Source organism: Sphaeramia orbicularis, chromosome 15 (assembly GCF_902148855.1).
Source record: "Sphaeramia orbicularis chromosome 15, fSphaOr1.1, whole genome shotgun sequence".
In the NCBI taxonomy this organism is placed as follows: domain Eukaryota; kingdom Metazoa; phylum Chordata; class Actinopteri; order Kurtiformes; family Apogonidae; genus Sphaeramia; species Sphaeramia orbicularis.
This window is the reverse complement of record NC_043971.1, coordinates 47,926,085-47,941,539: the sequence shown is the minus strand read 5'-3', so window position 1 is coordinate 47,941,539 and position 15,455 is coordinate 47,926,085. Positions and strand designations below refer to the sequence as shown.

General features: G+C 39.4%; 1 protein-coding gene across 1 annotated transcript in view; it reads left to right on the top strand.

Moving 5' to 3' along the window:
• Positions 1–15,455, top strand: part of slc2a15a (solute carrier family 2 member 15a) — a 67,396-nt gene that overhangs the window by 1,366 nt on the left and 50,575 nt on the right. The window contains exon 3 of the mRNA XM_030156494.1: positions 14,098–14,258. Coding sequence (XP_030012354.1) covers positions 14,098–14,258 — 161 coding nt within the window. The remainder of the gene's footprint in view (positions 1–14,097; positions 14,259–15,455) is intronic.

Below are 15,455 nucleotides of genomic sequence, written 5' to 3'. Positions count from 1 at the left end.
CAGAAAAAAATAAGGTAATTCATTCTCATAAAATGCTCATTTGCTATTTAAAATCTTCATAATAAAACAAAAAACAAATGACTTGCATTATATCTTGTTTAACATCTCTTTCAATACAGACTGATTATATGCTTTCTAAAATTATTCTGCCATGTTTCCATAAAATCACCCAGTTTACTCCAGTTTATATGTGTCTTTTCAGCAGGATAGCACTGGGTAAAGTGGCAATGCATGTTGGTTGTGCTTTTCTTAAATTGCTTTTTTATAGGTTATATAAAAGAGGTGGACATTAGGGTTGGGAATCTTAGTTGTAAGGCCGATATAATACGCATCTCACTACAGCATCTCTGATCCTCTGTATTAAAGATACATGTGTGGCACCTCGCGATACGATACAATTCACACCCAAATCACGATACAGAGCGATTAAGCACATTCTGATTCAACAAATTCATTCTGGTAAAAAAAAAAAAAATGCAGTGCAATTCAATGAGCTTGATTATTTATTTATTGAGTAAGACCATGACTTTTTACAAAGTGGCTTTTGGGCAATTTCAGAACATGTGCCTCACATACAGTCAGTGAAAAAGTTAGGACTTTGTTTCCAAAGTCGTTTTCTCTGTATGTTTCTCTCTCTCAACTTCTTGCTCCCTCACTGAATCAATTTGTAATGTAATTTATTTGCAATGTGGGTAATACAGAAAAAAGGTTCTGTCACTTTAAGAGACACCTGTGCAAGGTATTCTGGGTTGCACTGTTAGATATGTATGTCACTGTTTAAGGAAGTATCTTCGGTATGTACGCCACTATTCAATATGATATGTTAAAAAGTACACGTTAAGAAACCACACGTCATCACCTCACTTCTAAGTCCTGTCAGATTCAGATACATACATTTCAGTATTCATTCTGGGCACTCGTGCCACAGTGCATCCACGAAGCTCATACTGGTGTGTGCAGTGGACACATCCGTGAATCTGCGGCACACGTACATGGGTCTGAAGAAAAGAAAATCTTTATCCAAATAAATAGTAACACCTTTAAATAAAAATAAAAATATATTCCACTGAACAGATTGAATTTTAAAGATACATACATTCAATAACAGATGCATCGCGATATCATACCAAACTTCCATTCACTCGCAGCTTCTTTACCGGGGCACTCGGATCAAGCACGCGCGTGTCGGCGTATCGATAAATATCAGATGATCTTCCTATCCCTAGTGGACATAGCATAGGGATGTCACTCAGTGGTTCATGAAGTGACATTTTGAAGCCTCAAGTTTTTCATTTTGGGTCTCTCTCTCTCTCTCTTTTTTTTTTCTTTTTAGAAATGTAAGTGTCCAGATTGAGATAAGAGTGAGAGGTGAAACTGACCCAGCAAATGGAAACAAACTGAAAACACCCACCACACCAACACTGTTGTCTTACACCAAGTAATTTTAGCTACTTACTAGGACAACACAGGGGACCTATTTTTGGAAAGAATTATTCATAGATACAATATATGTCAATAAATCTAGTGGCCTGAGAAGGCATGAGACTTCCCCTCCATGTATTTTCAGGCAGTAGAAAATCCATTCTGTTAACAGATTTTTAGCTAATTTCAAGCATGTTCAGACAGGCAGAGAGATTAAATACATATGATTGACAGCTATAGTCACAAATCATTGATCAGATTCTGTCTGATGTTACTTGGATGTAACTACTACTCCATTCCGTGTCTCCACACAGCTTGGAAAAATGATTTAACTTTACTGTAATGGGATGACACAACATTAGAATATATATATATATATATATATATATATATATATATATATATATATATATATATGTACATTTAGTCTTTTGATTTGAAGAGGCAACAGCTGTGGAAGGAAAGTGTGCAGTTTCAAATTCAGGCATTTTCTTCTCTTCATGATTTATGGAGAGATGATACACTGATGGTTCAAATCCAGTTAGGGTTAGGTACTTGCATGATGGATTAGGGCAGTGGTTCCCAACCTTTTTTGGCTCGTGACATCACAAATTTTTGGTGACATCAGACTTTCAAAACAGAGACATTTTTTCTCTTGGAGATGTCTTAGGTGGGTGAAGAAGAAATCATTCCATTCTCTGTTTGGTCTGGTTTTCTGACTGCAACTGTGTCTGGGCAGGTTGAAGCGTAGTAATGCACGAGGTCACATGGAGTGTGCACGCGCATGGGGGGGGGTGTTCCATAAGTGCCGAAACTGGTGTGAAAGTGAAACTTAACTTTGGATGTCCGACTGCTGGCTTCTATGCCTGTCTTTTACGCAAAATTTTCACAACTTCTAACCTATATCCACTGGGCCCCCTGGGAATGCTCGGCCCCATGAATTTGTCATGTTTACCACCCCTGTACAGCGCCCCAGGCTGCACCACCCAATGTCTCTGTCTTCTCTGCATCTTCTTCTGCTGCTGCTGGACCAAAACAGCGGCCACAACCGCTTGATCTTAATCTTCTTTGTCTTGCAGTTGCAGAAGTTTCAGTCTTGCGGGCATTTCTACCATCTTTAATACGATGATCAAGAGACAGGATTTTTAAGAGTACAAAGCCACTGTTTATATACCGATCTAAATATTCTGAAAAAGCGTAAGATCTTCCTACCAATAACTTGAGAGTGCTGTGAGTTGCACATAGGGGTGCTGTACGGCCACCTTCTGACAAATAAATTCGTGAAGTGGCCATAGGTATGAAGCAGGTCCCAAGGCACCGTTACGTAGAACGAGAGAACTCTACAGTCACTGTACGACAGAAAATCACATCATTTAGTCATGAAAGCCACAAGTTGCTCTTATGATTTGAACGGCAGCCATACCAACTTTGTAAGATGGCTGTAAGAAACTACTGCTCCCTCCACAAATGTCCTTGAACTCCAGATTTTGTAGGACCAGGGAGACTCATACAAACCCTTCATTTGTAAGAATCTTTGTGACCTAGGCATGAAGGAAAAATGCTGCACAGTTCTCCTTTAATGGTGTTGTTTAGGAGACTTTTAAGTGTTCTTTATCACGCTGGATTGTGTTAACTCTTTTCACACAGTGTTACTTTGTAACATGTACAGTGTTATTTTATGGTACTTTACAGTGCTCTATATGTATTATTTCCTAATTTGTTTATCTGTATTTAGTGCCTTATACTAAAAACACTCTGAAGTGTAATTATGACTTTTGTGTTACATTCAGTGAAAGTCCTTGTTAAGTCATCTTACCCTATACAGCAAAAAACTGAAACAAATGATCAAATAATCATTTTTAACAAAGATTAAATTCCAAGCACCATAGAACATTTGTATGTTTACAAAGAAAACAATGGCTCAGTGTAGAGCCCATCATCACCACCAAAGCACCCTCTAGGTCAAAGGGCTTGTATATTTCATTACAGTCTGCTTTAATAACATCTTTTTCATCTGGTTCAAACACTCTACAGGCACTCTACACTCTACAATGTTCACTGAAGTTTTCAAGCACAAGTATGTTATTTATGAAGAAGGTGACACTAATAACCTAAACTATTGCTTTTATTCCACAAAACACAGGCATCTCAAGTTTAGAACCACAGCAAATGACCAATCCTGCTCTGTATTCAGTCCTACTAATATTAATCCAATTAGTAGAGAAGGTGTCTTCTGCAACAGCAGGCAGGCCTTAGGTTATCATTTCACAATTTTTCTCATCGTCAGCATTAAATGATTTCTAGGGCCCATACTCAATATGGTTTAAAAGAGATATCTCCCACTTGTATTTAATGGATGTTTGATGTTTTTTGGCAAGTGATGTTCTTGAGGTTTTTACGGGTGTTTTTCAATATGCTCTCATACTCCACATATGTTTTAATGGTCTGATTTTTCTGTCACAAGTTGAGTAGTGTAACATATAGGGATGTTTGGGAATCAGGTTTCTACCTGGATACAGCTGTTTGAACAAATCATGGTGTTCCATTATTAAATGCATCAGATGCACAGTCACGCCGAGTGTAACAGATGGACCAAATATGAAGTTAATTATTTACAGTAAAAGCAATAGCAAGGTCCAGTTCTGATTTCCTTTTGGCACATTGTCACCAAAAATTAAAGGAATGATTCTTATTAGCCAAGGAGTCTAAATGGAATTACCTGTATTATTGCCACTACTGTCCAAGTTAACCCCTGTTGGATGGTTTTTGCGCTCCAAGTAGCCATAATCATAAGCATAGATTCATAACAAAAGAGCAGGGTTTGGCAAAACTGATAGCTATTCCAACAGCAACTTTATCTCATACTGTGCCACCTCTTTGAGAATGTCATGCATAATTTCCAAGGAAAAATTCTGGCAAACATGAAAGAACTGTAGGCTGTTCAGTGTTGAATTCTTTTTTAAACCAAACACATGCAGCTTTTAAGGATCAGATTGCAAATCACTGCAGTGCGTTTCAAAAAGCTCTTTCCCTCTTAAGATTATCTTTGGATCATTCTCAGTATACACATTCTGAGCATCATCTTTTTCAATTAAACACAAATGACATAAATAACTTCCACTGAAAGACTCTACAAAACAAAATTGCATCCTCAAGTTGTCCCCCATTATCTGACATATAGTGCCATGGACCTTTTCAGATGAAGAAGGGGAAATCAATGCCATAACTCTCCAATAATTTTATGTTATCAATCAGAGGCTTTAAAATAGGATCAAAGCCAAATTTTTTCACATCTCCTACATGAAACAATGCAACTAAATGAATGTTCATCAATGCAGGACAGGACAAAATACAGGGCACCAATTTTGCGAACACCACGTTTGGAACCAAGTGGATTAACAGTCTCAAAGTCATCGGAATAAAGTTGAATTTGCAAAGAAGAATGTGACTTAAAGTTACTTCTGTCATGAAAGTCTTCATATCTTTTTCTTTGATTCTTTGACCTGAACCATTGTTTTCAGAACACCCAGCCTCAGGGCTCTGTATGACACTTGTTCCCATAACTTCGATATTTGTATCTTGTAAACTGTCAAAATCATCCTGAAATAACTCCTAGATTTCTGCATCACCACTTTGACAACGATCTTCATCATGAACACTATTTAAGAGTCACTGCGGATGGCAGGGGGGTGGGAAGGTGTGTGTGTGTGTGTGTGCGTGCGTGTGTGTGTGTGTGTGTGTGTGTGGGGGTCCGGAAGGAAACCTTAACGGGCCAGGTCTGACTGGGGACTGACACTGTGGAACCGGGCCACAGTAAGAACCAGACCAACCTTGTTAGTTCGTGTCCTGTTGGTTTCGTTGATCCAGATCCAGCCCCCCCGGTTTGTGGCTGTGAATGGAGTCCTCCTCAGCCCACCTGTAAGCTCACTGTGATTTTAGAAACAACTAATTACTCCAAAAGTATTGGTTGTGTCAATAAGCTGTTTTTGCCTGTCTGATCCTTGACCCAAAATACATAAATACTCCAAAAGGCAAAGGCTAGCCCTGTCCTTTTTTCCAGTTATAAAGCAGGTACACATGCATGCACGCATGCAGAGATGTGTACAGAAAAATTAATTTAAAAATTCATTAAAAAATTGAACTTTGACCTAATTTTCCCAAAATGTAATCACATCTATTCTGGGTCACTGGTAATCTATAAACCAAATTTGGTATGAATTCAACCTATAGTTTTGCTGCTAGAGTGTTGGCTACAGGTGATGGGTCATCGAACTGGATAATGACCCATAAATACTAAAAACACCCACAAATGGCTAAGTGCAAAACATTGGACTGTTCTATGAGCCTTGATCTAAACCCTATTAAACATCTATGGAAGTAGCTGAAACATATAGGAGGAACCCTCACTGAAAGCTAAAGAAATCACTTGATTGCAGTGATTGCCTCAAAAAGTTTGGCAGTGAAATATTAAGTTGCGGGCACCATCATTTTTTTTTTTTATCCAGGATGTTTTACTCTTTTTTTTTTTATTACTTTTTTCAGCTTCAGGTTATTTCAGTAACCGTTGTGGACGTTTTTTCTTTAATAAAGGGTATCAGTAATTTTGTCCATGTGTGTACGAGATTTTCTAGACACAATATAACACTTTTATTATATAGCAATATAACAAGTTAGTCACAGAACAAGTTTATATGAACTAAAACTGCATATTTGGCCTCACTTAAAGGTGCGGGAGACTTTCGTGACCAATTTTTCATCAAATCTGTAAAACCTCAGTCAAAACCTAAGTATCACAAATCTGTAAGTCTTTCTGTGATTACTCACCTGAATCTCTTGCATTACGATGAACAATTTCGAAGTGCTATCCACCATAAACAAAACCATGTGTTTACATTCAGAGGTAACCTTAGCATTCACTAATGGTTACCTATAGTTAAGTAATGCTTATGAGGAATGCATTTATTAAGGGTTAGGTCAGGTTACTAATGTTAAGCTCCGCTGAGCTTCAGAGCCCGAGCTCAAGCCCAGTCTCCCTGTGCCTCTCACCCACACACAAGCTCCCTGTGCTCCCATGACCAACCAGCTTGGCACCAGTACCAGCAACGACAACGGTGATGGCACCGGTACCAATGACGGAAACTGGTACTGGCAATGGCACAGGGAATGAAGTAGTAAACAGTTGCAATTCTCAACCCCATTAATAAATGATTACCAGCGACATTATTAACAGCTTACTAATTTATAAACAGTGTGTTTATTAATGCTGAGTAGTGCATACATAATGACAATAATTACATTATTCAACTTTTATTAATGCTTAATAATTTATTAATTAACTTTGAGTAGTAAACATTAATTAACTGCTTATTAATGCATTAACTAATATGTTACCTAATGCTAAGTAATAATAATGATTGATAATATATAATTAAACAGGTTATTAATAATGCATTAACTAACATTAATTAAGGGACCCTTATTGTAAAGTGTTACCAATATTTAGTCTTTTATCAATTTTGTCATAAGAGTTAAGCTTTAAGTTGAGACTCAAAGGGGTTTTTAAGCATCTGAGGACTCATCGCCTATTTTCTATAGTCAGAAAATTGAGGCTGGTCCAAGTTTTGCCATCACATGGGGAACTAATCAGGAGGAGGAGGTCAAACAGACATGGTGATTTGATTAGAACGAGTTGAAAATGTCAGAGCAAAAAAGACAAGGGATAAAGAGAAAGTGTATAATATTGGTCTTGTGAAACCAGGATCTCATGATGAGGTCTCCTCTTTAATCAAGAAGGAGTGGTTTGTGATTGCTCAAAGATGTAGTGTGAGCAAATGCTCTGATAAGTCACCATAGCACCTGATCCATGAGAACTGCATTACACTATTTCCACAAATACGTAACTGTAAGTTGGAAGTAATTTCCCCCTGCCACACCATCAGTCAAACTTGTATTTGGTTTATTTGAAATTATTTATGAACTGCAGTGTTTTAATCTGAAAAGCCACGGCTCTCATGACCTTCTGTCAGCATTAGGCTGACTGTCTGGAAGGAACAAGGGCAGCGATCAATGAAGTACCCATTACTATATTCATGAAATCAACTTTTTACCACCTGGCTAAAGCCAGACCACATTTGGCTCATAACTCAAACTTTCCCCCATTGACAGTAGCTTCATGATAAAGGTGTGTTAATCATTTTGGAAATAAATGTAGATTTTCTTCCTATGACGGACATGTTAAAAAAAACCTACAGGTTAAAGTGGCCTATAACCTAAGTTCCAAAAATGTTGGGATGTGTAGACTGCAAAAAAGAAACACTAAATAAAATGCAGTGATTTGAGAATCGCACAGACCCTTATATTTTTCCCAATATGACAGAGAAAACATATCAGAGGTTTTAACTGAGAAAATATAAAATTTAAAGAAATAAATAAGGCAATTTTTGAATTTGATGGCAGCTACATCTCTCCAAAATTTTGGGACAGGATCATATTTATCACTGCGTAGAAGCACCTTGTCTTTTAACAATAGTCTCTAGAGTTGTTTCATTCTTGATCATAATTTTAATTTTATGATGTGCAAAAATGTTTTTAGTTGGTTAAAGGTCTTGACTGCTGGCCAGCTGAGCATCTGGATTCATCCTCTACAAAGCCATGCTATTGTAACACATAGAGTCGTGAGTTTTGCATTGACTTTCTTAAAGCTTCCCTGAAAAAAAATTGGGACATATGTATATGTTGCACTAATACCTGCATCGAATGTTCAGCAGTGATGGTGTCTCTTCAAACATACAAGCTTAGGCACTGATGCACAGCTAGACCATCAGAGATGTAAGCTGTATAAATAATCAACTGGATGGTCCCTCTACTCTTTAGTCTGGAGGATTCATTGTCCATTGCTTCCACAAAAGAATTTCAAACTTTGTCTGATCACAGAGCAATTTTCCATTTTGTCTCGTTCCATTTTAACTCATAAAGACCCAACCATCCACCATCAACCAAAAGCATCTACTGATCTAAAATGTTTTATACCTGTTGATCTACTAATTCCCATCAGTACAAGTAAATAACTGATGTAAAATGCAGTTTGTCATCTTTTCATCGTCATCACATATGACCCATTTGGATGTTCAGAGGCTCTGTAGTGAACGTGTAAATGCCGTCATCTTCTACAACATTGATTCACCATTAAAATCCATGGAGTTGGATCAATGACAGTAGAGACACTTGGTTTATGTTCACTTATGATATAATTTACTGAAAAAGTCACTTTTTCAGTAAATTAAAATGTTTTGATATTGTTTTGATATAATAACCTTTGAGCATCTACATGATCAGTGAACTAAATCTAAAAAAAAAAAATACATGATTTACAATGAAAAATGAAAAATGCAGAGGATAACATTATAATAAATGTTGATAAATCATTTAGTGAGGGTTAAACGTAGAGAAAATTTCATTTAGAAGTCACAACAGAAATAGTTCTGAGTCTTCAAGGGTTAATTGAGCTTTGACCCAGAGAAGATGGTAGTATTTCTGGATCATGTTTGTAACTGACTTCTTCTTTGCATGATAGAGATTTGTCCTGCATTTGTGGATGACATGGTCAACTGTATTCACAGACAGAAGTATTCCTGGGCTGACACAATCATTTCCATCACAGATTCAAGCCTGGTTTTCACAGGCATCCATTATTGATTTTTTTTTTTTTTTGCTTTGTCCCTTAAGTATAAAGGTTTCTCTAAAAGACACTTATGTATTGTAGATAATGAGATATTCAAACTGTCATAACATTTTGTGTGGTTGATGTAGTTATTTGTACTTAAACTTCAGAGTTAGAGATTCAGGGGCCTTCCTGTGTTGACTTTACCTCTTCTCTCTACTCTGAATAGGTTCCCTCCTCCAGTAAAAACAGGTACATATAGGTTAAACTCCTGTAGGTGGCCTTGATCACACTGATTATGCTGATAATTCATTTACAGCCAGAAATATTGTATTTACTGTTAGACTGATCAATTATCTCAGCTGCAGTCAATGCACAACTGTTATCAACTCTCATAGGATTAAGGCAATAAACTGCTAGTGAGGCTGAGGTATCATAAATATCCGACTGCTGACAGAAAGGGAAAGCAGATGTGGTTTTAGAAAAGGTCCAGACTTGGTGTTATTTGAGCTTTTGTTAAAAAGTGTTTTGGAAAAAACATTATAAGTGAACATCAACTCTGAGTTGCAGGCCACCCTTGAAACCTAGTGACCTTTTCCTTAAAAAAAACAAAAAAAAAAACCAGTCTGATTTCTCCTTTGGAATAATGCCCAAATGTCTGAAGGTACCATGTGTATTGTTTATTTGTTTATTATTTTAATATCCATCCATCCATCCATCCATCCATCCATCCATTTTCTTCCGCTTTATCCGGGGCCGGGTCGCGGGGGTAACAGTCTAGGCAGGGATGCCCAGACTTCCCTCTCCCCAGACACCTCCTCCAGCTCTTCCGGGGGGACCCCGAGGCGTTCCCAGGCCAGCCGAGAGACATAGTCTCTCCAACATATCCTGGGTCTTCCCTGAGGTCTCCTCCCAGTGGGACATGCCTGGAACACCTCCCCAGGGAGGCGTCCAGGAGGCATCCGAAACAGATGCCCAAGCCACCTCAGCTGGCCCCTCTCGACGCGGAGGAGCAGCGGCTCTACTCCGAGCTCCTCCCTGGTGACTGAGCTCCTCACCCTATCCCTAAGGGTGCGCCCAGCCACCCTGTGGAGGAAACTCATTTCGACCGCTTGTATCCGGGATCTTGTCCTTTCGGTCACGAGCCAAAGCTCATGACCATAGGTGAGGGTAGGAACGTAGATTGACCAGTAAATCAAGAGCTTCGCCTCTCGGCTCAGCTCCTTCTTCACCATGACAGACCGGTACAGCGACCGCATCACTGCAGACGCTGCACTGATCCGTCTGTCAATCTCATGCTCCATCTTTCCCTCACTCGTGAACAAGACCCCAAGATACTTAAACTCCTCCACTTGGGGCAAAGACTCTCTGCCGACCCGGAGAGGGCAGACCACCTTTTTCCAGTCGAGAACCAAGGCCTCGGATTTGGAAGTGCTGATCCTCATCCCGCTTGCTTCACACTTGGCTGCAAACCGCCCCAGAGCATGCAGAAGGTCCAGGTTCAATGAGGCCAACAGGACAACGTCATCTGCGAAAAGCAGAGATGAAATCCTGTGGTCCCCAAACCGGACCCCCTCCGGCCCCTGGCTGCACCTAGAAATTCTGTCCATAAACATTATAAACAGAACCGGTGACAAAGGGCAGCCCTGCCAGAGTCCAACGTGCACCTGGAACAGGTCTGACTTACTGCCGGCAATGCGAACCAGGTTCCTGCTTTGGTTATACAATGACCGGACTGCCCTTTGCAAAGGGCCCCGGACCCCATACTCCCGAAGCACCCCCCACAGGATACCACGAGGGACACGATCGAACGCCTTCTCCAGATCCACAAAACACATGTGGACTGGTTGGGTGAACTCCCATGAACCCTCGAGTACCCGATGGAGAGTATAGAGCTGGTCCAGTGTTCTGCGACCGGGATGAAAACCGCATTGTTCCTCCTGGATCCGAGGTTCGACTATCGGTCGGATCCTCCTCTCCAGTACCCTGGAATAGACTTTCCCCGGGAGGCTGAGGAGTGTGATCCCCCCTATAGTTGGAGCACATCCTCTGGTCCCCCTTCTTAAAAAGGGGGACCACCACCCTGGTCTGCCAATCCAGAGGTACTGTCCCCGACTGCCACGTGATGTTACAGAGACGTGTCAACCAAGACAGTCCCTGCACATCCAGAGACTTAAGGTACTCAGGGCGAATCTCATCCACCCCTGGTGCCCTGCCACCGAGGAGCTTGCCAACCACCTCGGAGACTTCAGCTTGGGTGACGGACGAGTCCACCTCTGAGACCTCAGCCTCTGCTTCCTCCATGGAAGACGTGACAGTGGGATTGAGGAGAACCTCAAAGTATTCCTTCCACCGTCCGACAACATCCCCAGTCGAGGTCAGCAGCTCCCCACTTCCACTGTAAACAGTGTTGGTGGTGCACTGCTTTGCCCTCCTGAGGCGCCGGATGGTTTGCCAGAATTTCCTCGAGGCCGACCGATAGTCCTCCTCCATGGCCTCCCCAAACTCCACCCAGAACCGAGTTTTTGCCTCCACAACCGCTCGGGCTGCAGCACACTTGGTCTTCCAGTACCCATCAGCTGCCTCGGGAGTCCCACGGGCCAACAAGGCCCAATAAGACTCCTTCTTCAGCTTGACGGCCTCCCTTACTTCTGGGGTCCACCACCGGGTTTGGGGATTGCCGCCACGACAGGCACCGGAGACCTTGCGACCACAGCTCCGAGCAGCCGCTTCGACAATGGAGGTGGAGAACATGGTCAACTCAGACTCAATGTCCCCAGCCTCCCCCGGGATCTGGGAGAAGCTCTCCCGGAGGTGGGAGTTGTTTATTTTAATATTTGTTTTATTATTGTTAATGCCGGTTCGATTCCCCAGACTGGTGGAGAGTTGTTGGCTTATGTGCCCTTGAATCACTTAACCCACATTTGCTCCCCGGGTGCCTGATATAATGAGCCCACTGGTCCAAGTATTCAGTGTGTGATTTGTTCCTGCATGATCTAGTGATGGATTAAATGGAGAAGGCCAATGTCGGTGTGTGTTACATACGCATGTCTACGTGTGTGAACCCTACTGACAAAATAAAGATTCTTAATTCTTAATATGCAAGGAAAACACATGCCATCAAATGGATCAGGAAATATGTTCAAATTCCTAATGGTGAACATATTGTGACAAGTTCCAAAACATCTTTGAGCAGTTAAGGTAATGATAAAGATGTTTGAGGTAAGAGGTAACTGGTCCAAAAATCCATCCACTAAATCTATGGTCCACAGACTGCAGTAATAATCAAGACCTGATATTAATTAAAGGGGTTATATGTAGTGTTTCCACTTTCAAATGGGAATCATGTGTGCATGCATGTATGTGTTCTACTCTCTTAACTCTAGTTTAACGTGTATAATGTGTTTAACTTGTCTGCTGAATGAATACACTTTACTGAACTGTTTTATGTGAACTATGTTGTTTTATGTAGGGACTAAAGATGGAAATTAGCCTTGGCAGTAATCTTGCGTATTGTCATATATTGTGTTCATCAATATGCACCGTCTTTTTGAAAAAAAAAAACAAAAAAACATCAAACTTCAAACTTACCTACAATTTTCATTAGAGTATTTAGAATAAAGAGCTATCAACTCATATCAAAAATACGTATGTATTGGATTGTAAAGATATGCACTGACTTGAGTCACAGTGACGGTCCAACGGGTTTATGTGACCACTGGTCATAACCATTCTTAATAGTCTCCAGCGATGTTGAAAATGAACTCCACAGGACCTTTTCAAAGGGTCAAAGACAGTGACAAAATGATCACATCTGGAAGCACTGTTGTTGTTTTATCCAGTAGACATGGCTGTAAATCAAAAGAATGAGTTTGATGCTGAAATGGCAGTGTTTATTTTACATGGGTGACTTTGATTATGAGGCTTATGAAAATATGTCATTAATAAGTCATTATTGTGACATTATTATCTTTGCAGAGTTTGCCATTTTTGGATCCATTTTTCAGACTAAACTGTAAGAGGTCTGACCTTATTTGATTGATACAAAATAGATCTTTAGTGCAGCTATTGACCACACAGTCCATACAAAATGGAGGAAATTTGTGTTTTTTTCTGTGGCTGTTTTCTGTCTGCCCTGCGAAGAACTGGCGACTTGTCCAGGGTGTACCCCGCCTTTGCCCCTGTGCAGCTTGGATAGGCTCCAAGCGACTCCCATGACCCTAGTAAGGATAAAGCGGGTTTAGAAAATGAATGACTGAATGTTTTCTGTCTATAAAGGGAGAAAATGCAATGTTATTCTGACAAACTGTGAAAATGTCTGCCAGTGAGTTTTTGTTTGACAAAGAAAATGATGCCAGAATACAGATGTGTGTAAACAATGAGTGATACAATCTGTGGATACATAGGGTTGATTTGTTGGTGGTTGGGAGGACAGTGTGGAAGAGAAAGTTCAGAAAAAAGCTCAAATTAAAAAAAAAAAAATCTTTATTGTATTATGAAAACAAAATAGACTAAAAAACTAAACTAACTGAAAATACTTAGTTGAAATATTGCAATTTAAATGCATTAAGACAAGGTGTAAACTTCCACTGTCATCTAGCCTGTGCTTTTTTCTTAGGGTCTGTTGGAATATTTCAGAACAAGTAATTGATAAGATAAGATAAGATAAGATAAGATAAGATAAGATAAGATAAGAGAAGAGAAGAGAAGAGAAGAGAAGAGAAACGAAGACTTTATTTATCCCATCATAGGGAAATTTTACAGTTAACAGCAGCAACATACCACAAGCAGACAAAAAGACAGGTAGAAACCCCCCCACAAATAAGTAAAAAATGAAATATAAGAGGAAAATAAGAAACTTGGTATTTATACAAATACTTATATAAATATAAAATTAAAATTCAATATTATTTACATATTAGCATTGTGATGACCACCTCACATACCATCAACATCTTCAGAACTCTCTTACAATACATTACTATCTCACATTGGTCTGTTTTGCTCTGTTTCAGTATATAAAGGACTTCTACAACAAGACAGTGGTGAGTCGCAATGGAACAGGACTCAGTGAAGAGACGTTGACCCTCATGTACTCCCTCACTGTGTCTGTGTTTGCAATCGGAGGTTTGCTGGGTTCCCTTATAGTGGGCATGCTCGTCACTCAGTTTGGAAGGTAAGGAATGGGTTTCGATCCATAATATGCAACAAATGAGAAGGTATGAAAACCTTGGTGACAAGATGAATTATGTTTAGCTTAACCCATAATGACCCAGTGTTACTTCTCTGGCAGTTCCCAAATGAAATTTTTCTCTATATTAAACCTTTCTTACGTAATGTATCACCATTTATTATAAAATTATCCTCTGTATTTTGTATTTTTCACTGTAAATCATGTATTTTCCTGTATTTAATTTCCTATATTTAATTTAGATGTTCATGTAAACTCACAGTAAATTCAAAGATTATTATGTCAAAACAGCAAAAACTGAAGAAAAAGTGTCTTCAGCAAACATATCAATTACTGAACATAAACCAAATGTCTCCATCCATTGTCATTAATCCTACTCCATGGGTTTTACTAGTGAATCAGTGTTGTAGAAGATGACAGTGTTTCCACGGTAACTATGGAGCCTTTGAACGTCCAAATGGGTCATAGCTGATGACCATGAGAAGATAAAAAACTGCATTTTACACCAGTTATTTACATGGATTGATAGGATTAGTGGAATAAACAGGTATTAAACATTTTAGATCAGCAGATGCTTTTGGTCTGTAGTCAATGTTTGGGTTTTTATGGGTTAATGTGCTTTTAAGTGACCTATAACCAGTTAGAATGGTGATAATATAGGTAGAAAAAAACCAACAAAATCATCATAAGATGGAGTAAAGTTCATTCAGAGGTTACTTTTACCCCCCTCTACACTATAAACCCTGATGACTGAACCCTTACAGACTTTGCTGATGTCAGTGGGTCAACGTCTGACTATGAGGGTCTGTAAGGACTGAACAAGTACAAAAGGAATGGCAAAGTACTTTCCGACATGTCACGTGACGTTATCGTGACGTTATCGTGACAATGCAAACTCAAATTAACATTTTAAATTCTATCAGGACAATTCAATTAACTTACAGAAAAATGTGTAAGTTTGCAATTACAGAAAAATTACAATACACAATTAATTCATTATTTAGCTTCTTCTAACAGACAATGTTACACACACCCTCTCTCAGTGCAACACTTATATCTCATGCATCTTGCTTTTAATTTTATCTTGTATACTGTATAATCCTTTATGTGTTGTATATATTTCTTCTATTTGCGTCATAGATTTGGCCTTCTGACTTTTTTCAGAATTTCTTTGTAGTTTTC